Here is a 26,113-nt window from a genome sequence, read left to right as displayed (position 1 = left end):
TGAAGGAACAGGTCATCACCGAATTTGAAGTTGTTGTGGGTAAGGACAAATTGGCAGAGTTTGGGCTCCTATTGTCTAGTTAAAACCCTTAATTACAGGGACTCAGGTGAAGGGTCTTTGGCGACCTGCCTACCTCCTTTCCCCAACACTTTCTTTCACCTCACCTGCAGTTACACTGACCAAGTCGCTCTGTCAGCACGATCCCAGTTGCCAAGCTCGCCTCCCCTTCTCCCGCGCCTCGGTTGCCTCGCTTTCCCAAACGCCTCCCTCGTTCTCTCCAGGCGCCGCTGCTTTCCCGGGCGACGTGGGAAACTCACGCGGCAAAAGGGGCGGGGCCGCGCCTTCTTTTTTCCCCTCCGCGCCTTCTTTCTCGACCAATCCCCTTCCCAGCCCGCTCTGTCCGGATACCAACTTTGAGCCAATCGGAAGGCGGCGGGGCGGAGTTTGCCAAGTTGGGCCGCAGCTCCCCCGCGCCCGGGCAGCTATTGGCAGAGCGCGACAGCCCCTCATTGTGTCTATGATAATCAGGGCGGCGGAGGCGTGCTGCCCCTGCTCTGCCTCCCCGGGCTGCGCTGCCTCCTCCGCCCAAGGCAACCCGGCTTCTATTTAAGCGCCGCGGCGGCTCCCCGAGACTCCCGAAGATGAGGGCGCCTCCGCCACTGGCCTCCGCAGCCCGAGGCTCCGCGCCCGAGCCCGGATGGGAGAAGGCAGCGCGGCGACCGGCACCGGCGGCTGGAAGGCTCGGCTCCCGCTTCTCCGGACGCTGGCATTAGCCGGTCCCGCGGCGGCTGCCATGAGCTGCTCCGACGTGGTGAGGCACCAGCCGCAGGCGACGTGCTGCCCGCCCCAGCTCAAGCTGCCCGGCGCCGTAGCAGCGGGTCCCGCCGCCCCCGGCGCCTTTCCTGCGCCGCCCTTCGCGCACAGCCAGCAGGTGAGACGCTCGCGGGGGCGCAGGAGGCGGGACAGGCTCCATTCTAGGAGCGGGGTGGGAGAAGATCAGACGGGGCGGCTCAGTTGGGATGAAGCGAGCCGCTTCTCCGAGGACTCTCCCGCTGGTTGTACACGTGTTTGTGATGAACCTGACCCAGGTCGCCAGCTCATGGCCCTAATTCCGTTATGTGCGAGTGACGGATGCAGCGGTCAGGGGGTGATGCACGTGTGAACGAGGCTCCAGCGTGCGCGATGTCTTAAGCGCGTGCGACGACCTGTGCCTTGAGTATTTGTGCCTCTAAGCGAGTGTTGACATAAACGTCGATGTGCGTCACTCCTCGTATCTTAGGAATGTTTATGTCCTTCTTCACGGTCACCCGCTCTTTCTCGCACAGACGCCCGCTTTGTCCCACGTCGCCGGCACATACATTCCCTTGGGTGCGGCACACACTGCCTGTCACTACTTGTGACAGACAAGGCATCGGGGCTGTTTGCCACCACGTGTGTGTGTGTGTGTGTGTGTGTACCTGGGCGGGGTGGCGGAGAGGGGGACCGAGCCCCAGCCGAGGGGGGAATGTCAGGCGCGCCGGCCTGTGAACAGAGAGCACACCTGGGGGTCAGGGGTGTGGGGCAGGAGAGAGACGGGCGGCGACTGGGACCTAGACGGAGCGGGTTTTCACGACCTCCCGCTCCCTGAAAGCAGCAGCAGAGGCGCTCCAAGTCACCTTAGGATCTGACGCGGAAGTTTCTTGGCGCTTTCCAGAAACTCAGATAGCAGAAACAGACTTCTTGGATGGGACGGTGTCCTTTAGTGGTGCCCGCAGGATTGCCCCCTCTGGCGAGTTACCTCCTTTGCTCGTGACTGTGCGGAAGTGGGTCTGGGAGGGGAAAGGCGGCAAGGAGAGAGGTGAACGTCTGGACCTCGACGACGCGTGTCTGTGCGTCTTAAAAGGGCGCGCGAGAGCGGGGAAAGTTGGGCGTGCGTGTGAATATACTTGAGACGGCTTTGGACCCCAGGATCTGGAGTGTATGTCCTTTTCTGGATTCCAGCCGAGTGACTCGGGTTGCCCCGACTCTGTGGCCGGACCCTTGCGGGGCTCGCTTTCTCGACAGCCACTCGGGTTGCGAGAGCCTCGCCAGGTAAGCAGGAAGTGCTTCTCCTCGGCCGCCTGCGCCCATCCTCCGGCACCTGAGGGCCAGGGCAGCCCCCGCGCTCGGCCCCGCTCCTAGAAAAGATCGCGCAGGGCTGAGTCCTGGCCAAAGTTGCCCACGGGAAAGCGGAGGAGAGCTCGTCCGCGTTACTTAGGCATGGCGCCTGACGAGATTGCTGGGCGCAGACACGTTTGGGGCGCTCGATCATCGCACCTTGGTTTTGCTCATCTGGTTCCCGCCCCCCGAATTCTGAATTAATGCTGGGATGGTGCCCTTAAGGAAGATTGCATTTGTGCTCTGACTTCTGAAGGTATGCTTTCGAAAGCAAGCTCCATTGCTTTCAGTGGAACTTATTTCTAAGTACAATGGGATGGATTGCGAGATCTGTTTGTTTGCGAGTTAGTTTCGTTGATTCTAACAGACATACTCGGAACACAGTTGCTTTGGAGGGAGATCTTTCTGTCCATACAATGTAATTTGGGGTTGTGGTATGTAAGGGTTTACTTCCAAGTAAATGTGCGCTCCTTAAACTTGCTATCCTGGTCAGTTGTAGGTGTTGCCCCATTCAAGAGCATAGCCAGAAAGTCATTTTCGTAATTGCAGTGAGTTAAATGGGTCTGTATGTTGGAGCAAAAGGTACAACAGAAGAGTTTTGTGGTACTTTACGACTACCAGCTTAATTTGGGTTTACACTTTTGTGAACTGAAGAAAGTCCTCTTCATCAGATGTATCTGATAAAGTGGGCTCTACTACACAAAAACTTATGCTGCAACAAATCTGTTACATTGAGGTGCCACAAGCCTTTCAGTAATCCTACACAGGTCAACTCAAAAGTAAGCCCTATTAACTTCAATGGGAATTAAGTCTGTATAGGACTGCAACCTTTACTGCCTTTACTGTTTTAATTGCTTCATTTGGGTTTTTAATTGAGGGCATTGCTTTGTGGGTGTAAACAGTATTACTTCTATACCAAGCATAATTCATTGTAATTAACTACAACAATGGCCTAGTTGTACGTTCTGCATATTATTACTATGGCTGCAATCCTGAACACATGTACCATGTCCTACTGAACACAGTATAACTTGCTTCTGAGTAAACATTCACAAAGTTGCACAGGATGTCTAATTGGTGTGCAGGACACCTCACTTGATAAAACAAGCCCCAATACTCTGTTTTTTGTTACAGTGCTGTTTTAAAGTACTAAGTTCTTTTGCAGATCTAAAGGAGAAGAGGGTTGTTGTTGTTTAAAGACAGTCAAACATCTTGTTCTTCTAGTAAAGCGGCAAGGGCTGTTTTTACCCTTTAACTTAAGAATCTGATGTAACAAAGTAAATCAGGAAATTCTTATCAGGCTGACAGCATTTTTAGACTATGCTTGTGCGTGGGTGAAGTGGGACTAATATTGACTTGGCCCCAATGCAGTCATCTGAGAATACATTTTTTGGTTGTTGCTGCATTCCATAAGGTTTTATCATTATTATCCACAAAAATTGTTTTCTCCGTACATGGGAAGTGACCCTTAATACCAGCTTGCCTGGGAGACACAAATATGGGCTAAAATACAAAATCCCTTTTTCAAGTTTATTATTTCCTCTTTATTCATTGCCAAGGCAGTTTGAGCAATGCTTGGCTAACCTTTTCAGGTCCATTATACATGGACAGTAAGAGCATGTAGAATTTGGGATGTCTTCCCATCACCATCATCACTGAAGTATACTGAAGTTTATTTTGCAATCTGGGTTATTACAGTTGCAACTGAAACCATTTTACTGATTTGTAGTTTTACTGTTTAAGCATTCCACAATTTCAAATATTATTTGCTAAGAGATCAAATACGAACAGATGTTCTAGTTTGCTATCATATTTGGAAGTCCAGCGTGGCAGTGGAAAAATTAGGGTTTATATACCTTAAATTTCTTCATCTCTACTTTTTCTTTTTACAGTTCCAGGTTTTGAGCATCTTTTTTTCATCTATGTATTTTTAAAATTAAGAAGTCGCTTTCTTTTTAGGAGACTACTGAGTCCATAGAGCGTAGCATTTATTTAAGCAAGTAAATTTCTTTGTTGGTAAATTGTTAGATCTAGCTTCTTCTATATGCCACTGTCCCTATGTTTTCCTGCCTTGATCTTTTCTCCTTGGGTTTTTATTTCATTTTTCCCCTATATGAATCTTAAAAGCAATAAGAAAACAGTGATTAACTTTAATTGTTGACAACCTGAACACAGGTATGCTTCATTGCCTGAACACAGTTTAGTTTAGGAAATACTTTATTTCTGTTTGGCATGTTCTCCCCCCACTTTTTTATATTTCCAAGCTGGCAAGTTTGTAAAGAGGTGATGACTCTGCTCTTTTCACGTATTTATGGATTTGTGATTTAATAAAACCTGAGGGTAATAACTATGATATTGCGTAACATTGATAAGAACCCCAACTCTCACTGCTATCTAGCAGAGGTAATGTGCCTGGAGCAGCTTCCACATACTGTTTTCTTTGCTGGGTCACATTCCTTGCAGCTTTTGCTACACACCGTAAAAATCTTCTGTGTATGGCACCTATGGCTGTATGCTGGTATGTTCTGACTCAGTCCAATATACATCCCTGATGGCATCAGCATGGCGAGGTTGAAAGCACTGGTTCCTTCTAGGGAGAAGAGGACCAAATCTAGCCTTTCCCTCAAACAGGTGACGGGCACTCTCAGAGCATCACCAACTGTGCTGGTCATCTGTTTCACAGGTGCATGTGGATAGATTTTAATGGAAGTGGACATGCAGGGAAATGTGTCTGGGGAATCTTTGGTCTAAGACTAAAAATTGTAAAAACAATCACACTTCCTTTACCTTTGCACACTTGATGGTTCTAGAATGGCAACATTTGGAGTCAATAAAATTCAGAAGACACCGCCAGTCATATTTTAGGGGATTTGGAATATTTGTTTGCCTATGTAATACTTTATAAGCCCGTAGCAGGCAAAAAACAAACAAACAAACCCTAATACAATAACAACCCCAGATTTGGAAGGTCACGATAATATTTTTGGTTGGCACGCTTATTTGTGGTATGAAAAGGTGAAAGTACATAAAGGTTTTACAAACCATATAATTAGGAAAAATTTGTATAGAATATGGGACAAATACAATTTTTTTATTGGAAACTAAAACACCACTTTGGCTTTCACCTTTTGAAGGCATAGCAGTGAAAAAGAAAAATATGCCGGAAAGTTGGGCGACTTATAGAAATTTGCTAAGAGAGGAGGGTGGAGAATTTAAATTAAAAGAGTTTAAGGATTTACCAGGAATGGTAAGAAAATGGTAACAATATCATTTGAATGAAATATTTATAAAGGATATGAAGGGGGGGTTTGGGGAACAACTATCACAATTAGAGAGAGACATGTTAAATTGTAATGTTTAAGTGATGTCTAAAATGTACAAGATGCTCTTGGGTTGGGAGACAAAGGATGAACAAGTGAAATCTTCAGTGATAGACTGGGCAATAGATATTAGGCATAATATAGAAATGGAAGCATGGGAACGATTATAGAATACAGATGTAAAATTTACAGCATGTTATGGTTTAAGTCAAAATCATATGAAAATGCTATATAAATGGTACCTAACACCTAGTAGATTGGCAAAAATGTATAAATCAAAGTCAAATAAGTGTTGGAAATGTAAAGAAACAGAAGGCACCTTTTTCACATGTGGTGGTCTTGTTAAAGCTTACTGGGAAATGATGATATATAATGAATTGAAAAAGATGTTTAAGATAACATTAGTAAAAAAAAGCCAGAAGCTTTTCTCTTGGGAATTATAGGATTAGAACTACCCAAACAATATAGAAATTTATTTATGTATGCGACTATAGCGGCAAAAATGTTATTTGCCCCAAAGTGGAAGGATATAGAGGTCCCAACAAAAGAAGATTGGATACAGAAACTAGTGGAGTATGCAGAAATAGCAAAACTTACTGGAAGAATAAGAAATCAAGACAACAAACGTTTTAGAAAGAAATGGAAGTGGTTTATTGAGTATTTACAAACAAGCTGTAAACAGATCAAGACATTGGCAGTATTGTGAAAACCTGCAGTTTAAAATATATATATGAGCTATATATGGGACGCGGGTGGCTCTGTGGGTTAAACCACAGAGCCTAGGACTTGCCAATCAGAAGGTCGGTGGTTTGAATCCTCGCAATGGGGTGAGCTCCCGTTGCTCGGTCCCTGCTCCTGCCAACCTAGAAAGCATGTCAAAGTGCAAGTAGATAAATAGGTACCGCTCCGGCGGGAAGGTAAACAGCGTCTCCATGCGCTGCTCTGGTTTGCCAGAAGCGGCTTAGTCATGCTGGCCACATGACCTGGAAGCTGTACACCGGCTCCCTCGGCCAATAAAGTGAGATGAGTGCCACAACCCCAGAGTTGGCCACAACTGGACCTAATGGTCAGGGGTCCCTTTACCTTTACCTATGAGATATATATATATGAGAACAGATGATTAAAAGCAATTTGAAGTATGCAGGAAAGGATGAAAATAAATGCAAGGAACCGCAGAAAGAGGGGAAAGGGAATCAAAACTTTAAAATATTAAAACTATGGTTAAATAATTGTTATAATTTATATAAATGAAAATTATAAATAAAAAAATAAAATAAAATGTTAATAATCCCAACCATGGCTTACATAAATCCTAACATAAACAACAGATTTAGACAGTTTCATTTTTTCCCTTTTCCCTTGGCTCTGTCTAGCCTGTTCTGCTTTTGGTGTTGACAAAATACAATGGGAAAAGAATTCCAAATTCATTTTCTGTTAATTATAATTTAATCATGAATATTGCAACAAGCTGATGTTTTCTGAACTAAAATTGTACAATAGATTACTCACTACTTTAGCCTTGATCACGCCAAAGTGAACTTTCAGATCCCACTGATTTCAATTGGGATGCTTCAGCACATGTTTAGATATTTTCCCACTGAACCACTGGTATGGTGAAGACGAGTACACCTTTAGACTGCAGCATGCCCTAGATGGACAACCTGTGGCCCTCCTAATGCTGTTTGACTATAACACCCATCACCCTTGACTATTAGCTATACTGGGTGGGGTTGATGGTAATTCCTTTTGCATGCATATTAGGATGGTTCTTATGATAGATTGGAAAGAAACTGGCATTCATTTCCCATAGGCAGCAATGGCCAACCCAACTGCTTACCTGCTACTTACCGGGGTTGGCCATTGCTGCCTTTGGAAAATAGGCAGTGACTAAACTGCACTAGATTATTTCATATGCTGTACTGTAGTTAGAATCTCTTGTTCCATATCCCCGTATTTACTTACCTGTCATGCCTGCTAACCAGGTGATATTTTAAAAACACAGGCTGCATTTAATTGGTGGGAAGGGGATGGGGGGTTGGTGCATGCTGCTGTAGGTGGAGAAAGGAAGGAGAAAAGACGATAGAGGGGGAGCCAAACATTTGCAATTGCCAGCAGATGGACATCAGCACTGAACCAGACACATTTGGCCTGTGGCCTGACCATCCTTTTCATACCAATGCGAATTTATTCATATCAACACTCACAGGAAGTGTGCTTTAAACTTTGCTGCCGATATCCAGTTATGCCTTCAACAATTTCTGACACTTCACCTCATCACTAAGAAGTTTTATAAGCATTGATCCAAGAGACTAATCTGAAACTGTAAACAAAAACATCAGTTGGTTATATCCAGTTATGTATGTCTGCTCTTAGAAGGGTCTTTCCTTTAGTGGAGGCTTCCGTAAATGAGAGGTGGGAGGAAGAGAGTTTTTGCAATTCACACCTTTCTTTTATAACTGCCCCCACCCCGGTCACCTCCTGCAGTGCTCCAGAGGGCCTTCCAACATTCTGGAGCAGATTTCTGGTGGGCACAGTGGGCTGCAAAAGGGAAGGCAAATCATCAAATACTGCTCCCCCCTCAGTTCATGGAAACTTCTGCTAGGTTTAAGAGCTTTCCAAGAGCTGAGAACCACAATAGGCTAAAACCTGTATTTTTTGTTTCCAAATACGATGCCATTAAAAAATAAAGGGGGAAAGCACTGAAATATGTCACACAGTTTATAAAAAGGTTGTAGTTTAAAATTCTCAGTTCTGTAAGTTATGTGAATGCATTGACTTAGGAATTTTCAGGGTGATTGCATTCAACATGCAATTTGTACATCACTATTTGTAAATGTCTTTCTCTTTACACACACACACACACACACACACACACACACACACACACACTTGTTCTTGTCCTTTTATTATTCAGTTCATTTTATTGGGGCTGCAAATTGATCTTGTCCTATTTTTCATCGCTGGAAAGGCCTTAAAGCTTATGGGGATCTGTTTGCAAAAGCTCCAGGATATCTTTATAATATGGGGATAGACTGTATCTCAGTGCAAGAGGGCATGTTTTGCATGTAGAAGGTGCCAGTTTCAGTCTCCAGTTTAAAAGAATAATGTAGCAGGTGCCAGGAAATAGCTGCATTGAAGGCGGTTGGACTAGATGACCCCCGGGATCCTTTCCAACTGTGCAGTTCTATGAGCTACTCTTCTGCAAGAGGAAATAACATAGCTTGGTCCTTTATAGTTTAGAAAAAAGATGAGTAATAGAGACCATGTTAAGAGGTATATATGGTGTAGAGAAAATGGGCTCTCCCACAATATCAAAACATGGGGCCTTCCAATGAAGCTGAGTAGTCAAATACACACAGTTAAATTATGGAATCTGTTACCACAAGCATTGTGATGGTCACCAACTTTGATGGTTTTGAAAGGGAATTAGACAAATTCATGGGAATTGGGCTGTCACTTGCTACCAGTCATGATGCCTATCTACCTCGAGGTTTGGAGTCAGTGAGGAACCAGAACAGGCGTCGATTATTGCCTGGCAGGCTAGATAGATCTTTGGTCTGTTTTTGTAAGGCATTGTACCAGTGAGGGTGTGTTTAGTGATGGCAGAGAGACCTATGGGGGAATAATTCCTGGTTTTGCTCTGTGGCATCTTTGCAAGATGGCTTTGCTTATTTCTGCTATGCAATATGGCGTGCCCTGCTGCTATTATGGTTCATGCCACAGATGATGCATGGTTATGCTTACAGCAATGTTGACTCCGCAGTATTGTTGCCACTTTGCTGACAAAGGGTCATCTGTTAATACTGGTCAAATGGCACGGGTTGCAATAGCAGCCATCCTCTGAAATGCACTCTCAGAACTCTCATGTGTGCAAAGGCTTCTCCATTCATTTTAGTCAATTTATTCATTGAAATGAATGGAGAAGCCTTAGTATGTACTCACATCAAGGTGCTTTGGAAGAGAACCATAAGGAATAATTTGCTTTAAAAGTGTTAGTAAAGTTTAATTTTATGGCTAGGATTCCCCCATCTCTTGAAGACTGCCAATGAAAATCTAACTTCATAACATGAACAATGTTGAGGCTCAAAGAGATGTCTTAGGAATTGTCCTACTGTGAAAACTTTAAGGGGGGGGGGAGAATTCATTTGGTTTCTGTTGCTTGAAAATGTATATCAAGTATTACCCTGTTGTTGAAACAAACATTCTAGGTATGTAGAGAAAGTTTGCCACTAGGCTGGTAAAGTGTTAGCATCTCAGGATAAAATAGGAATATCAAAGATTCAGCTTCATTTTCTAAAATTAACCAAAATAACTTTCAGCAATAACTCTTGGGATGAGAAACAGGAAAGATTGAAATGCAAATGCGGTGAGAGAGCCTTGACCATGAAACGAAGAGCATTCCTGCACAGAGCAGCAGCTCTGGATATGAGTTTTAATTTCCTGAATTCCACCTACTATATACAAACGCTAGCAGACTTCCAGGCAGTAGCATCTGGATCCCAGGAACAAGTTTCCACATTGTCCCCTTGGCCTACCCTTCACATGTAAATTTTCCTGGTTCGCCATTTGAAAATGATCTCAATAAGCTAAAATCAATAACAATAAAATGAAATCTGCAAAGGGCAGAGTCAAACTGCTACATTTGCAGGGAGTGTGATGATGCCAAAACTGGCCCATGATGAAAAATAGAGATGATAATGTATGACAGTGAACACTGCAATGCAATTTTCTTCCCGTTGTTTTTTGCTAATATATGACACAGTTTGCCATGTAAGAGGGTGTGTAAACTGGGGGGTGGGGTGGGGTGTGAGTACCAAGGGGCCTGGAGGAAGAGCTACATTTTGCCCCCAGGGCTGTGGTTGCTCACCCTGTTCTTTTGTGATGTGAGTAACAATGTGTTATTTCTAAGAAACTGAAAATACTAACTTGATGCTGCTGAGCTGAAGGAAATGAAACAAGTGAAAGTTATAAAACACTGGACTCTTCCTCTTTTGCATACTCTCTCACATCCTCATATGCATCTTCCCAGCTGCTCATGCGCCAATATACTTGAACTACAACTCCCATCAGTTGCAGGCAGCATGATGTGCTGACTAGGTCCTATGGCAGTTTGCAGCCCAAAACATCTGGGCAGCACTAGGCTGGAAAAGCCTGGGTCAGGCTAAAATGCTATTTAACAGACTACTTCTTTGAGAGCCTAAGAATCAGTGGCAAACATTGTGCTGCACAGAGGATGAAGGGGAAGAATGGGAAACACTAAGGGCTTATCCATACATACCTTTTGCCCCACTCTTTCCAGGCACAGGTCGGCACCTTAAAGCTCCGTGTCCCACCCCCCCTATTTTGCTCCAGAGCTTTTCCTGTGAAAACCTGCTCAATCAGAGCTAATGTTGGTTTGGTATTTCCACGGACTAACATTTGCTCCGATTGAGCATTAAAGAGTAGATTTTCAAGGGGGAAGCTCCAGAGGGGGAAAGAGTGCTCGGACCCTGAGCTTTAAAGCACAGGCTGTACCAGTGGATGAAAGGTAAGTGTGGATAATAAGCCCACAGAGAGCTGAGTTAAAAACCTGCAACCTTTTTGATTGCAGCGTGCCTGAGGATAGTGTAATGCAAGCAGGGACAATCTGATGCTAATAACAACTCCTTCTGCAAATAACGTGGAAATTACTGGGGGGCGGGATGGAGTGACTTAGGACAAACATACCATATGAGCCATTCCTGCTGCCTGCCACCACCAAGGAGGGGGATTCATCCGTCTGCCAGTTCCTGGAAGCCCCTTACTTCCCAAACTATGGTCTGTGTCTAATGCTTAAGTGCCAGTTGTAGCAGTTAAGAAACAAAAGCACAAACTGCCATGAACCAAAATATATGCACAACAAGTTCATATGAGAAAGGGGAACTAATAGCCCTGGATAATTGACATATGATACCAGAGTTGGGAGAGGAGGTAAGACAAGAATCAGGTGGAGACCAAAGCAGAGGAGCCTCCACTTTGGTGTATGTATCCTGGTCCCCCAGCCAACTAGCTCTGCATGAGCAAGTCAGCCAAATGCTGAGGCCTCCATAGCAGGTGGCATGGCTGGCAATTGTACCCTAAGATGAACAGCCACTGGCCATGCAGCCAACAATCACACCCGTTCCCTTCTCTCCCCCATGCTGGGCACAAAGGGATGCTCACTGCCAGAGGGGTGTGGATCTGGGCTTCTTGGAAAACATTTGTAACATGGAACATCTGAAAAATATGTTCCATGTAAAATTGATCTTCACACTTAATTTATTTTGACATTTTCGTTTGATTTGACAGAAAAATTGTGGAGAGATACGCAGAGGCTTTCATCATCCAACATTGGTTTTAATTATGTTTCTTTTTCCCCCCCTTATGAACTTTAAAAGGGTTTGTTTATCTCACAGCAATCTCATCACATTTAATCATCTTTTATATGCAATGTTTTTATAAGTTGGTGTTATGTAAAAAAATGCAGCATTTGCTTGAATGAGGGAAGAGCACAGATTTGTTTTGTATCTTTGGCAATGCTTAGATTCTCCCTCTCCCCGCTCACAAATGGCTCGATTCTGCTACCCACATCTATGTGTAGCATCCTCCTCCTCCACAAATGATAACTAAGCCCAGGAAAACTATGACAAGTGGAGGATAGTGAAGGATGCCCGAAACTGAATTATAAAGCTGGAATATTTTATAACATTTTTCGCTCATAAGTTAGGGTTGGGAAAATCCATCACTTGAACAAGAGTAATAATTCATCAGATGGCTGATTGAGGAACAGTGCAATACCATTAAAAGCATGGTTATCATGAGGAATTCCTGCTGAGTTCAATACAAAGCTGCCAGATAGGTGTGCATAGGCCTGCACCATAACAGCATGAACTTGAGCCACTTGAGTCATTTAAAACAAGAAGCAGCACAACTCTGTGCTCTGCAAGCATAGTCAATGCTGAGCCATCAAGTTTTAGTTAGACTACAACTCCCATTAGCTTGGCTAGAATGGCCAGTGCTGAGGCATTATGGGAATTGTCCCCAAAAACATATTGAGATTCCTGCATTGCAGGGGTTTGGACTAGATGACCCCAAGGGTGCCTTCTAACCTGACAGTTTATGACTCTATGGATATCTGGAGGACGCCTCACTGGCCACTGAATAATGGAAGGGGTTATGTTTTGATTTGTGCATTAATCTTGGTGGTGTTTGTTAGGTCAGTTAATTTCATTTGTCTGCATTTCTACTTATCTTCATCCCTATATGACGCAATATGGATGGCCATTCTCTGTGGCAGGCACTTACAGAATAGATAGGGCTGGCTACAAGTAAATGTATACAGTGGTACCTCGGGTTAAGTACTTAATTCGTTCTGGAGGTCCATCCTTAACCTGAATCAGTTCTTAACCTGAAGCACCACTTTAGCTAATGGGGCCTCTTGCCGCCGGCGCGCCGCCGGAGCACGATTTCTGTTCTCATCCTGAAGCTAAGTTCTTAACCTGAAGCGCTATTTCTGGGTTAGCGGAGTCTGTAACCTGAAGCGTATGTAACCTGAGGTACCACTGTAGTAATATAAAATGTATCTCCATTGCCATACGTTAAATGCATGTTTGTTTCTGTGGTCTGTACTTGAAGTTATCTTACTCTCTTTCTTTCTGTTTTTTCCCCCTTATACCAGAGTAAGCTAGCTGTATACAGCAAGATGCAGGAATCTCTGGAAGTGACCCTTCCTAATAAACAAGAGGAAGATGAGAAAGACCAGCCTACTGATATGGAGTACCTTAACTCTCGCTGCGTCCTTTTCACTTACTTTCAGGGTGATATTGGGTCAGTAGTGGATGAACACTTCTCAAGAGCTTTAAACCAAGCTAGTCGCTTCAGCCCAGAGACTGCCATTTCAAAAAGCAAGTCAGGGCTATGGAGAGGTAAGGTTTATAAGCAAAACTTGGTTACATCTCATTTACTTTATTCCTTTGGTTTTCTGAGCACACACGTTGGGTTTTATATACGCCATCAGGTATACATTCTTTTTAAAGATTAGGTTGCCATACAACACCTGGACTGCAGGACACAGATACACAAAAATCTGACCTGTAAAACCAGTGTTACCCATGCAGTCTGATTAGCCACATGCAAAATTTGGAAATTTCTGGGGAAAATTAGGAGAGGAATTCAACATCACACTATTATGGTTGTTCCACTAGTGACTAGTGTAAGCGTTTATCCTTACACTAGTGGAACAATCTCCCCTCTCCTCCTGCATGCTGTTATAGCGATTCTCCTAACCCAGGGGTCCCCAAACTTTTTTCAAAGAGGGCCGGATTTGATGAAGTGAACGTGTGTGAGGGCCGACCAAAGTTATTGAGCTTTTTTAAGAATCGAATTTGTTGAGCTTTATTTAGGATTTGACCCCAATAAATGAACTGCCACAGGGGCCAGATAAAACTGGCCAGGGGGCCAAATTAACAGACTTTGGATATGCCTGTCCTAACTCTTCTAGAGCCAATGGGGGTGGGGAACCCCTTTGCACTCTCCTCCTGAATGCTATTCTGACGTCTTGCATTGGCTCCCACTAGTGGAACTGTCTGCCTGAAACCAGCTCCTACCTTTCACCATGAAAAGAGATGTGATGCAGGAAATCTGTAACTAGCATTTTCTTCTGTTCTTTTTCTTAACTAGCAGCCTCGTGCAGTGCCTTTGATAGCTAGAGAAATAGTACTTGGAGAGAGTGCAAAACCCACTTCTCCGATGCTTTTTTACCTTTCTGAATTGCCCCTCCCAACTGTAACTAGAGCAATGGGGAAACCATGCAGGTACCAGACATGTTAACTGCCCCACTTTGTCCAGCTCCACTTTTCAAATCTTCAGAGCAGAAATATGGGGCTCCCAACCGGTAATAATAAAACCTACAGGGAGATCCTATGCTTGTGGATTTTATGTGTTGCGTTGAGTGTGACTCTCACGTTACAGAATTAGTCTCAGAGAATGGGAGGTTGCCATGTGGAAAATTCTTTAATATTCACACCTTTAAAATGTCACTTTCCTGCAAGATATTATAGTGTGACAATGCAGGAATTGCTATCTTATCATCATGCTATATAGTTTGGTGGGTGGATAAGCATCATAACTTTGGAAAGAGCTGGCCGTTCCAGACAGATGGGATTGCTTAGTTTTACAAAATTAATGAAAACTGGAAAATGAAATGGGAGTGATAGTTGGGATGTATTTGGTTTTCTCCAAGCAACTGAATACTACCAAAATGGGTATAAACAGTATCAATATTATCAAGTCACTTAAGTACTTTATTGAAATCTCAAAACCTAAATCAAAGAACATATGAACACTTAATGCCTGAAATGATTGTGTCCTGCATTTACAGCTGAACTATTACATTGCCGAATAGCTTTGAGAAGGAATTGCACTCATTTGGCTATCTTTAGCACAAGTGTGGGCAGATTGCAGGCATATTGAATCCATTTAGGGGTTTGTTTGTTTTTTGTTTACTAAAACCCCATGATCCACCCTTAAGTTCTTTATGCTTAGAATGGAAGAATTCTGACCTTGGTGACAGATAATATGAGGATGGGCAACAGTGGATGGCATGATGGGGCTACACTGCATACCTGACCTCGCCCCACCCAGCCAAGACACTGCTGCATCCTGGGCTGGAGAGCAGGAGTGAGGTTGGCAGGGTGCAAATGTGCCAGAGGAGCTAATCTGCCAGTCTCTCTGCTGCCTCACCCCTTCTCATCTCAGTACACAGCACAGAATTGTTGAGCTGAAAGGGGACGCCAAGGGTCATCTAGTCCAACCCCATGCAATAAAGAATTCCTGACAGATGGTCATCCAGCCTCTGTGTAAAAACCTCAGTTTTTCCGCCATCTTCCGCAGCCGCTGTCCAGAAGGGACGTCAGATAAGCCATGCAGCCTGGCCATGTTGTCTGCTACTGAGTAAAGGAACTGAACAGAACTCACAATCCTTTCATACAAAACTCTGCTCCTAGCTATCCCATATTTTTCATATTGGCAGTACAATGAGTGTGCCATTTTGTTGCTGCTACTGCTTAACAATTAGGAGTGATAAATCCTTTCCGATTTACTGCAGTTACATAGAGATCTACTGGCAGATGCAGATTTACCTACTGCCATCTCTGCTTTAGCATCTTAACTAGCCATCCTAATGCAATTCTCAGGTGACTCTCACCAGAGAGGAGATGATTTCTGAGAAATTAAAAAAATATATATGTAAAAATGCCAAGAGATCACCTCACCAGTTAGGAAGCGTCAAAATTGTTTTTTCTGAGGTTTTTTGTTTAAAAACAACAACCAAAAGAGATTAAGAAGTTGTCTCCAAGAATTTAGTTGTGCAAGAGGTGAAATGTTTATGAATTGGGTGTGGAAGCATGATGACATTTCACAAATATTCAAGAATGTTATTTTAAAGCTCTACAGACCTAACATTCCCCATGCACATTTAGCACAGAACAGAGAAGTGCACTTTTGTCTCTTGGACACTGAAACCATTTCCCATCAGTTATATGCGAAGGCAAACGTAAGGTCTCCAGAGTTCCCGAGGGATGGGAGAAATGGATTTGACTGTGTTGCTTCCCTTTCTGCGGTTCTCCTTCCAAAGCCTTCGTCTTCTGCTGAGCCATCCTCATCAGAAAGTACACTGGGCTAGATAAGGTTTTTCTTCAGGGCATCTTGGAGTTCTATTGAACTCAGGTGTGATAGGTTCTGAGTAGAATGCTTAAGTTGGTCCCTGCACAGCTCTCTACTGGGATACATACAGCAAGGGCCTCAGTGGGGCACATGCATATTTTCTGATGTACAGTTAATTAACTTTTGTTAAAATTGAAGTCTTATTTTTTAAAAAGTAAAAACAAAAGGTTAACGAGGAAATCCATTGAAAATTGTAATTTATTAGATATGAAAGCTCTTTAGCTTAATAAAACAAATAAACCTTTGCAATTGCCAGATAGATCGATAGATAGACAGACAGATAGACATGGGTGGGTCTGATAAATACCCCACTGAAATGTTCTTATTTTTGTGATATTTCTGTGACTTTATTTCCTCACCATCAGCTATAGGCATCTTCTTCCATGGCAACATCTCTAGCTTCCCTTATTTCCCCCAAAGCATCTTCCTATCTACTTTATTTCAAACCAAGGTTTGGGCAAGAATACTAGTAGTATCTCTGCCAGCACTATCATTACATAGTAGGATCATTTACCACTCCTTAGAAAGATGGGATTTAAAGTATGTGATTTCATAATATAATGGCATTGGACTTGAGCTGTGCTTGAATTGCAATCTGCTTAGTTCTAAAATCAGCTGTGTTGTTATATTTCCAAACACATTTAAAATTTTGCTGATTAGACACTAAAGTGGCCAGTTACTTACGCCCTTTTTGGTGATCCCTAGGGTCTAAAAAGAATTTTAATAAAATAGAAAAAAACCATACACAATAAATCCACAATAAACTTAAGAGACGAACAACACAGAAACCCAAAAAGAAAAGCAGCACAATGAAACCAAAACAACAAACTGCTGTATAGGAAAGAACTTAAATAGCCCTTAAATGCATATATGGCGACTGCCACTGTGAATTAAACATATATCTTAAAAAGGCCTGGAAGAACATAAAAGTTTTAACCATGTGAACTTCCCTAGGGAGAGCATTCCATAGTCAGGGGGCCACCACCAAAAAGGCTTTCTTTCTCATAGTTGTCCTCTAAGCTTTAGATTGAGAAGGCACATGAAGAAGGGTTTCTGGCAGGGTCCAGCTGCTTGTGCTTTCATTAACATTTTTAAATAGTTGTCTATGGAACTTACGTTTGTTTCTTTATTCATGTTAGCAAAGCTGTTTATTATTCAAGATCCATGGAAGAATTTATCATCATTTTGATGTTTCTTTTAAAAGAGAATGCAACAATCGCAAGCCAGAGGAGTGGTTTCCCAGCTTCGTTTTGGACCAGCTCTTATCAAACTCCACCTCCACCATGCTTAAGTGGAGTTCATCATGACTTTCCTGTTACTGCACCAGGCACCTTCTCAGCAGCAGATCCCAGCAGCTGGCCAGGACATACTCTGCATCAGACTGCTCCACCTCCTCCGCCGAGTATGCCAGAATCTTGGCATTATCCATTAGCATCTCAGGTGAGCCCTTCATATGGACACATGCATGATGTATACATGCACCGCCACCATCCTCATGCACACATGCATCATCATCACCACCCGACTTCGCACCTTGACCCACGGTACAGATCTTTGCTGATGCCTTCAGTTTGCGCAGGCAAGATTCCTCCACCACAGTGTGATGCAACAAAGACAGATCCTACTGCTGTCACCAGTGCTACCTCAGCATGGGCAGGAGCCTTCCATGGAACAGTTGACATTGTGCCAACTTTTGGGTTTGACGCAGGTAAGCTGCAGCTTTCTCTTTTACGTGGTTCATATTTTAGGAAACATATGTCGTAACCAAGCAAATTCTCAAGACCTCCACTAATTCGGGGGGGTGGGGACTGTGGCACTGCAAATGTTGCTGGGCCCCCATCTCCCATCAGCCACCATGGTGAGTTATAGTCCAAGACCAACTGAGGGGGTCACAAGCTCCCCACCCTGATTCTTTCACCTGATCTGTTAGATATGAATCCCTGATGTAGTTAGAAAGTGTTGAAGTTGCAAGAATGCTAAGATTTGCAATGATGATCTTGAAGAATTAGTTCTTTACTTCCACTGAAATCATAAAGCAGACAAAATATATAACACACTTAATACAGGCAAACAATCCCAAGGTTCAGAGCTCTATTGTTTGTAGCAAAAATTTAACCACAGACATCCTGTTATTATATAAAGTCAGTACGAACCAGATACTGGCTTTCTTGTTTTGCAGTTCTACATACCCTTCCTTGTTCCTTTTTTCAAATTAGACAAACTTAGGATTCTTCTTTCTGTAAGCCTGCGATGAATCTGGTTTCTTACTCAATCCTGTTCGAGAATGAGATGTTCTGAATTCACACAATGTGGACCCAAGAAATCATAAAGTGTTTTTCAAAATCCAACCCAAATGTTATGTATAAAACTTCCCCAAAACAACCCAGCATAAAAGAAAGCTGTCATTCTACGGGGCAGTCTTCCAAATAAATTTATTCCAAGCACAAAACACTTTTTCTCAAATTACTTTTATAGATGCGGCTCTGCCGCACCTATACAATCTAATTTCAGTGCTTTGAGATGCTCTCTGAATTGGAAGACAAAAGTTTTTCCCTGTGAGCTCCATACTCAGGACCCAGAAACTTTGTACCATTGGAATGACATCTGGTCTCATCCATTACTCTGCTGCAGACATCCCAGCAGGTCTAGCTAGCATTTGAAGCACAAAGAATTGCATATTAAGTATACATATCACGTTACCTTGTGGTAATTCAATATTCATTCTCTCTCTCATGCATTATGTTTCACGGTCCCTTGAAAATAGATTAAAGTGGCCACTTGTGTATTGCTAAAAAAAGAAGCTATGCATCACCAAAAAAGACGACACAGATTTGCATTTACTGGATTTGGGTAAAAAAAGGTAAAGGATCCCTGGACAGTTATGTCCAGTCAAAGGTGACAATGGGGCTCATCTTGCTTCAGGCCAAGGGAGCCGGCATTTGTTCACAGACAGCTTTCTGGGTCATGTGGCCAGCATGACTAAACCACTTCTGGCACAGTGGAACACCATGACGGAAACCAGAGCGTATGGAAATGCTGTTTACCTTCCCACTGTAGCAGTACCTATTTACCTACATGCACTGGTATGCTTTTGAACTGCTAGGTTGGCAGAAGTTTGAACAGAGTAATCAGTGCTCACCCCGTTGTGTGGATTTGAACTGCTGACCTGATCAGCAAGCCCAAGAGGCTCAGTGGTTTAGACCACAGCGCCACCACATTTACCTTTACCTATACTGGTTTTATGTATAAATACAAATAATAGAAATATAATACATCTGGGAAAGACTGTGGCCAGGTGATCATTTTGCCTGCTCAGTCTCCTGTCTGGATGCTAACTGTTGATGAGAAATAAGTTACCAATCTATTGGTTCTTTACCTTTAAATGTGACATGAATAGACAGACAGCCCTTCAAATGGAGCAGGAATGGGGAACCTTTGGTCCTCCTGGTGTTGCTGAACTACAACTCTCATCAGCCCCAGTTGTAGTTCAGCAACATTTGGAGGGCCAGAAGTTCCTCACACATTAAATAGAGGACTCCTTCATGAGGACTGACCTCTGACAGCCCTTCAAACAGAGCCATCCTCTATAAAGTATGATACACAGCCATCCTAAAATGGATTTAGAGTCATGCTGGAGCCGTGTCTTGAATGTGTACCAACTTTCATTCAGATATCTTTGTCTTCAAGGGAGATGTCATTACCACAAAAAAATCTGAAGATCCCAAGCAGTCAGGTTAAATCAAAGGCCTTACTTGGCGTAGGCAGTAATCTCTAAATCATTCCTTTTTGATAGAAGGGGTAAAGGCCCATCCTGCTGTTTGTCTCCCAGCAGCTGGTATTCAGCATCATACTGCCTTTGAGTTGAGACATTTCATTTACTTAGTTATCACTAAGTTATGATATGTGACAGGTGAGGTTGCAGCTGGTTTTGACTTGCAAAGCTTTATGCATCTCAGGAGCCCAATATGCTCAAGGATCACCTCTCCTCACACAAACCACCTCAGATCCTGTGATCATCATCTCCATGTGCCCCCTCCATGGGAGGTCCAGAGGGTGGCATCCAAAGAACCTTGTACATCTCCCAGAGTGTTTGAGCACTTGTGCCTGTCTTTTTACACATCTAGTGGAGAACACTAGTATAACTCAACTGTATCAAAGGGCAAAGCAGTCATTGCTGACCTGAAAAGTGAATTGGGGGAAAAGGGGCACATGTCCCATGAAATAACTCTATAGTACTGGCCCATACAACTGCATAGCTCATTCAACTACAGTGAGACCTGCCAGCCATGGATCTGAAAAAAGTTGCTTATTCTACTTCTCCCAGATCTGGTGTGGAGAAGTGGCAGAACCTCAGGCTAAACTTACTGGGTTAGGACGTAGTTCAAGTGATGCTTAAGCCAAGGGTAGATTGGCCAAAAGATCGAGGCTCACATATAATGTGTAATTCTTGTTTGCCTTTGCCTGTTAACATAGAGTAGCAGACTACAGACCTTAGCAAGCAATGCTACATCTTAAATTGATTTTCCTGTACTTAAAAATAAAACTGTTGTTCCAATTTTCAGACTGCAGTTTTTGCCATCAAGGATAGGAAACCCACCCGTTTTTTTCCATACAAGTCTGACATTACTGTTTGCAGGTTTAATATAAGAGTTTATATGGGAAATAGTACAGTAGATGGCTCTCACAAGTATACATCATATAAAAGTTGTACCATTCACATAGCATTAGATGATAGTCCGTTTCTTTTAGAAGGTTCTTTAGATTTGAGTTTCAGAGAATGGGGCAGTGCAAATGCCCTGTCTCACATTCTTGTACTAACTGCTACAACCTAGCAAGCTTCATTCTCACATTCTCCTTTATCGGGGAGAGAGTAAAACAGCGCTGCTTTTGCTGCCTTGGGAAATTAAGAAAAAACAGCACAACCGAATCCTTAAAAGATCTGGGCAATTTTATGGCCATTAATTATGTTTGCAGCTGTACAGATGACACAAGAGTAATTAAATTTCATGCTCCAGGTTGTAAAGTGATCGTCTGCTATGACTAGGAGCAATTGTTAGCCCCTTCATGGGGTCTGCCTTTTGGCAAGGTGTATTTATGAGCAAATTTCAGCTGTCTGTGACTCTTGTCATAGAAGGCAACATAAAGGTGCATCTGATAGCAATTCCAGTATTCCTTGCTGTCTAGACAATTGGATTGTCTGTCCAAGGCTGAATAAGGAATCTTATTTTTTATTTAAGATTTATTTTTAAAAAGGAAATGCTCAAAAACCCTGAAAGGGACTGCATTTTGTTCATGGGTAAGTGAAAGTAGGAAGGAAATGAATTAATATTTTGGGATGGGGATTGAGGGAGGGATGGCTCTAATTTTATTGTTATAAGAATAGAATGCTAATGGCCTGGTCCAGCTTTTCCGTTTCAGAGCTTGGGTACAGGGGTCAAAACTGAGGATGCATCGTCAATGATGGATCCAGTCCATAACTGCATGCGTAACATTTAATTATGCATGCAGTACTGACTTCAGGTTTACCTGAACACAAACATAAATGATAATGACCATATTATAGCATGCCGTATATTAATCAATTAGCTTGCATTTATTTGAACTCAGGGTAGGCTTTTCCCACATATGTAAAACAGTGACAAGTTCCTTTTTATTAATCCTTTAGGGATGGAAAGATGGTGGAATTAATTACTTTTTATTAATCCTTTAGGGATGGAAAGATGGTGGAAGAAGAGGAACTTGTGGCTCTTTAGACGTTGAACTAAAAGTTCTACCACCCCTGCCCATTGGACTGGGGCTTGTGGTGTTTAAGTGCTCCTTACCGTGTTCATTGCCCTAATCCCAACAGAGCTTGCATGTAGATGTTATATGCAATTGTGATGACTCATAGAGAGCTTTGAAATGTTATGTCCACTCATGGAACACTGCCTGGGGGAAGGGATTTCCACAGTCTACACAAAAGATCTGTAACCATTGAATAAACACTGGGGCTCAGGGAGAATTCACACACACATTTCTGACTGAAGCAGCTGCTCCAGACTCATCTCCCCACACCCAACATTCACAAGTGGCAAAGTTTTCTTTTGAGTCTGCATCAATACAGCAAAATCTCTATTTACCTACATCCATAATGATTGAAAATGAAAACTAACATTGTCAGGGACAAGATTCTGTGCATATATCTCTATCTATCATCTATCTATCTATCTAATCTATCTATCTCACTGAGCATTAATGAGGGGGAAAAGTAAATTGTGTCTTTTAAGACTACGAATTTGCTCTCAAGAATCACTGGCTAGATTACTCCTAGCTCCTGAGAAGGACATATTCATTAACTGAGGATGCAGCAGACCAGATATGAATACCCTTACATAGCCTTGTTGATGTTAAAAGATTACAAAACTACACATAAAGTAATCTGGGCCAGTTCCACAAACGCATAAGGAAATGATTCAACAGTAAGTAATTTCAAGAGTGTTCCCATCCCACCCCCTTTAGTGCAGGAACTTCAGCATAATCTTTAATTTCACGTAAATGTTTTTAATAACTTATTTTATTAAAAGGCAAAATAGACCAAAGATAAAGGTCATAAAGGAATATTGTTACAGCAGGTTGAGATCAGTATAAGGTTGGACATTATCAAGGAACTTCCAAAACATTACAAAAAGGTACCCATTTCCCCCCTAATAATATCATAGAAATATTTATGTTTAATTTATTAAGATGGAATAGATAATTGTCTTGGCTCTTTCAGTTGTCTCTTTGCTTAAAATTTACAGTGATTGTTAGTGGATTCATCTTTTTGGTAAAGTTTATGGGGAAGCTATTTTTATTTTTTTAATGCATTTAGGAAGTTGCTTGTTTTTCATTGGCTCTTTCAATTTTTTATTGCATTGGGCAGCCTTTTATATTACATTTTGTATTCATTTACTGTTTATTCTTTATGTTTTTATGTTTGCAACAACTAAAAATAATGGGGGCAGGGAGGCAAAAGTGGTTTGAAAGGCACATTACTGATGGGGTTCTTCTCTTATTAGGGCTGTCCAAATACATTTTGCTCCTTGAGGTGAAAGACATGTTGAAGCCTCTCTTCATTCCATGTAGAAAAGCAGGTCCTGTGGAGGATGTGTGGCCAGTGCATCTCTATTCAGTCCTTGTCCCTCAGGATCTGAGGTGGCCACTTCACTTAGCCTAATGGTCAGTTGGTTGGCCAGCTCTCACCTCTGGTCAAGCAGGCAGTGCAGGTTTCAGAAATAATGCAAAAATCTGCTAAATGTGTGTACCAGAAGCAAAAGTGGGATGGATGTACATGCAGTTCTTCTTCTTTCAGACTACTTTAAACTGAAAATTATGATGCATCTCAGGCACATAAATGTCATTTCTTAATGAAATCAAACGGATGTTTATGTCAGATGATTTAAATCAATATGTTTTGAGTCTAGTACTACTTATTGAAATTGGACGGGGGACGGGGAGTAAACTACAGTACAGTCTATCACAGGTGTAATTAACTTTTGTCCCAGAGTATGATCTGATGGTACCTGAGGCCACCACCCAACTGAAGCTAAGCAGGTATGGGCGATGCCTGGATGGATGACCACCTGGGAACCACGTGTATGTTGCCTTAGGTTCCATGGTGAGAGAAAGGTGGGATGTAAGATGATGACTGATTGATCAAATTAAGCCACTCAAACAATGCAAGTTTAAACTTATTTCCTCTTCCCTTTCAAAATAGGCATCCAACATCAGGACAAAAGTAAGGAGACATCATGGTTCTGAAGTACCAAAAAATGGATTTTACCAGTAACCAGTGTTAAAAGAGTTCCCATCTTGTGAAGGAGATACTACAGTATTATTGTTTTTTACTGTTTCTTCACAGTGGCAATAAACATTATACTAAGCAGATGATGAGCAAACCAGCCATATGTTTTTTGGATGGAGCCTTTACCTCCAGAAGGTCATTTTAAAGTCCCAGGACATTAAGAAAAAAATCGAAAACCTTTCTTTTGTATATCATTTGTCATCTGAGCCTGCTGAAGCATTTCTCCAATCTAACTTCTCTATGCTCCTTTTAACAGTGTTTTGCTTAGATGTGTGCCATTGTCTATATACTAATGCATACCCTTGACTGTCAGGAGAGACCTAGCTTTGACCTAGAGTCCTCCTTCAGGAATGCAGTTTTTGTAGTTCTTTATGCATCTATTTTTGTAGAAATACAGAAAGTTTGCATCAGCACTGGTGGGCTATTTTAGAACAATGTATTTTTTAAAATTTAAAGTTTTGAAAATTTTAAGTTCTGTTTTAAAGAACTTGCTCTCAGAGACGCACTGGCAAATCTTTTGAAATGCATAGGTTTTTAAATGTCTGATGTGGTTGTATGAGATTTTGTTGTTGTGACCTGAAGTATCTTGTCATGATCAAACGGTTCAATCCCCCATATAACAACCCCACAAGATCTTGAATGTACTTTGCCTTTCGCTTAAGCAATTGTTCAAATGTAAAATAGTGTCTACGGCAGTGCTCTTTCGTTGAAAAATGACTATTTGCTTTGCTGCTTCTGATGACAACTTTGAACTGGGTACCTGATAAGAATATGTTGCTGAAACAATGAAGTACAGACGCTTTTAACTGAAATCCTAAACAGATGGGTAGCCTTGAGCCTTTAAATTAATCTCAGCTGCAGTGTTAACACGACAGGAGCTGAATAGAGATGCAGCACCTTGTTGCTTGAGGTACATACCCTACTTTTCTGCCAACCTCCACCTGTAACCTGCTAGAACATAGAGTGGGATACCAAGAGCAAGTTTAGGTGTCTTCAAGGGACTGTGTGCACCATTTAATTTATCACTGTTTCCTCTTGAAGGGGAGACTGATTTAGAAGATCTTTCCCTAGCCATACCATTCTTTGGATCCAGACCAGAGCTAGCCAAGAATTGCACTGGTCTATGGAGCATATTAAATGCCTTGCACAAAGACACTAGTACAGTTGTCTGAGTACAAGCATGAACACAGCACAGTAAGCTTTCACTGGTGCCACAGTTCTGGGGATAGCACCTTGTAGCACAGGCCTGTTAGCTGCTGTGCTGTTCATAGAAACAGGATCTTCACTGAAAAAAATCATTGAATATCAATGGGGCACACAAATAGGTATCAAGACTATTAATTACCTAGCTTATAACCAAACATACTATTATTGGGCTGGGGGTTTTTTTGGAGGGAGGGGATGATATTTCCAATGAACCATTCTTGTGATGAGGAAAAAAATCTAACAGGAATTATAGAGTCTGAAGCATATTTTGCAAGTATTGATAGGTCGTGGGGGGACCTTTCCACCAATGGCTTTTGCATTCTGAATCGGCCCCTTTTTGGTGCAGAAACTTTGTATATTCCAAAAAGCTCAGTATTTTCAAATCCTGGAATAAAGCTACTCATTTTCCACAATCTGGTGTCAGCTGGCAGTCCATTGAGTGCCGCTTTCAATACTCTTCAGTACAATTAAATTAGGAAGTCATTGGCTAAAACGAATTTGCCCATGGATCCATAATCAGCAAGACATTTCTAGAATATGTGCTAAAGTTAAACCTATGGTGAGATTCTTCAGTAGTCTGAGGTCTAAAGCAGGTACATGAAGCAGCATGCATGCAAACATGACTTATTAGGGCTCGTCTAGACTTCTGCTTGTGCCACATTTCTAGGCCCGGCTCCAGCCTTTAAATTTCTGTGTCTGAACATTGGTTTTGTTTCATTGTTTTTTGACCTGATGCTTTCCCCGTGAAAACCCACATTATACCGCTGAATCAGAGCCAACAGCAATTGGGTTTTCCACAGATTACCATTTACTCCAATTCGGTGGTAAAATGTGGGTTTTCTCAGAGAAAGAGCCGGGGGGGGGGGACACACCCACTGGACACAGAGCTTTAAAGCACATAACTGTATCT

At 42.4% G+C, this 26,113-nt stretch overlaps 1 protein-coding gene across 4 annotated transcripts; it reads left to right on the top strand.

Moving 5' to 3' along the window:
- Positions 1-329: 329 nt before the first annotated feature.
- Positions 330-26,063, top strand: VGLL3 (vestigial like family member 3). Of its 4 annotated transcripts, none has more exons than XM_083611703.1 (4): positions 330-931; positions 13,132-13,378; positions 17,380-17,615; positions 17,924-21,817. In XM_083611703.1, the coding sequence occupies exons 1-4, from the start codon at positions 698-700 to the stop codon at positions 18,035-18,037; spliced, it is 831 nt and encodes a 276-aa protein (XP_083467829.1). In that variant the 5' UTR covers positions 330-697; the 3' UTR covers positions 18,038-21,817. The 4 variants fall into 4 exon arrangements, with proteins under 4 accessions (XP_083467829.1, XP_083467828.1, XP_083467826.1 ...); XM_083611702.1 differs by lacking the exon at positions 17,924-21,817 and adding an exon at positions 23,911-26,063 and having other exon boundaries at positions 360-931; positions 13,270-13,378; positions 17,380-17,883; XM_083611700.1 differs by lacking the exon at positions 17,924-21,817 and adding an exon at positions 23,911-26,063 and having other exon boundaries at positions 361-931; positions 17,380-17,883.
- The last annotated feature ends 50 nt before the right edge of the window (positions 26,064-26,113 follow it).

This window comes from Podarcis filfolensis (assembly GCF_964270895.1).
Source record: "Podarcis filfolensis genome assembly, chromosome: 4".
NCBI classification, from domain to species: Eukaryota; Metazoa; Chordata; class Lepidosauria; order Squamata; family Lacertidae; genus Podarcis; species Podarcis filfolensis.
The sequence above is the reverse complement of the archived record's forward strand: the minus strand, read 5'-3'. Positions and strand labels throughout refer to the sequence as shown.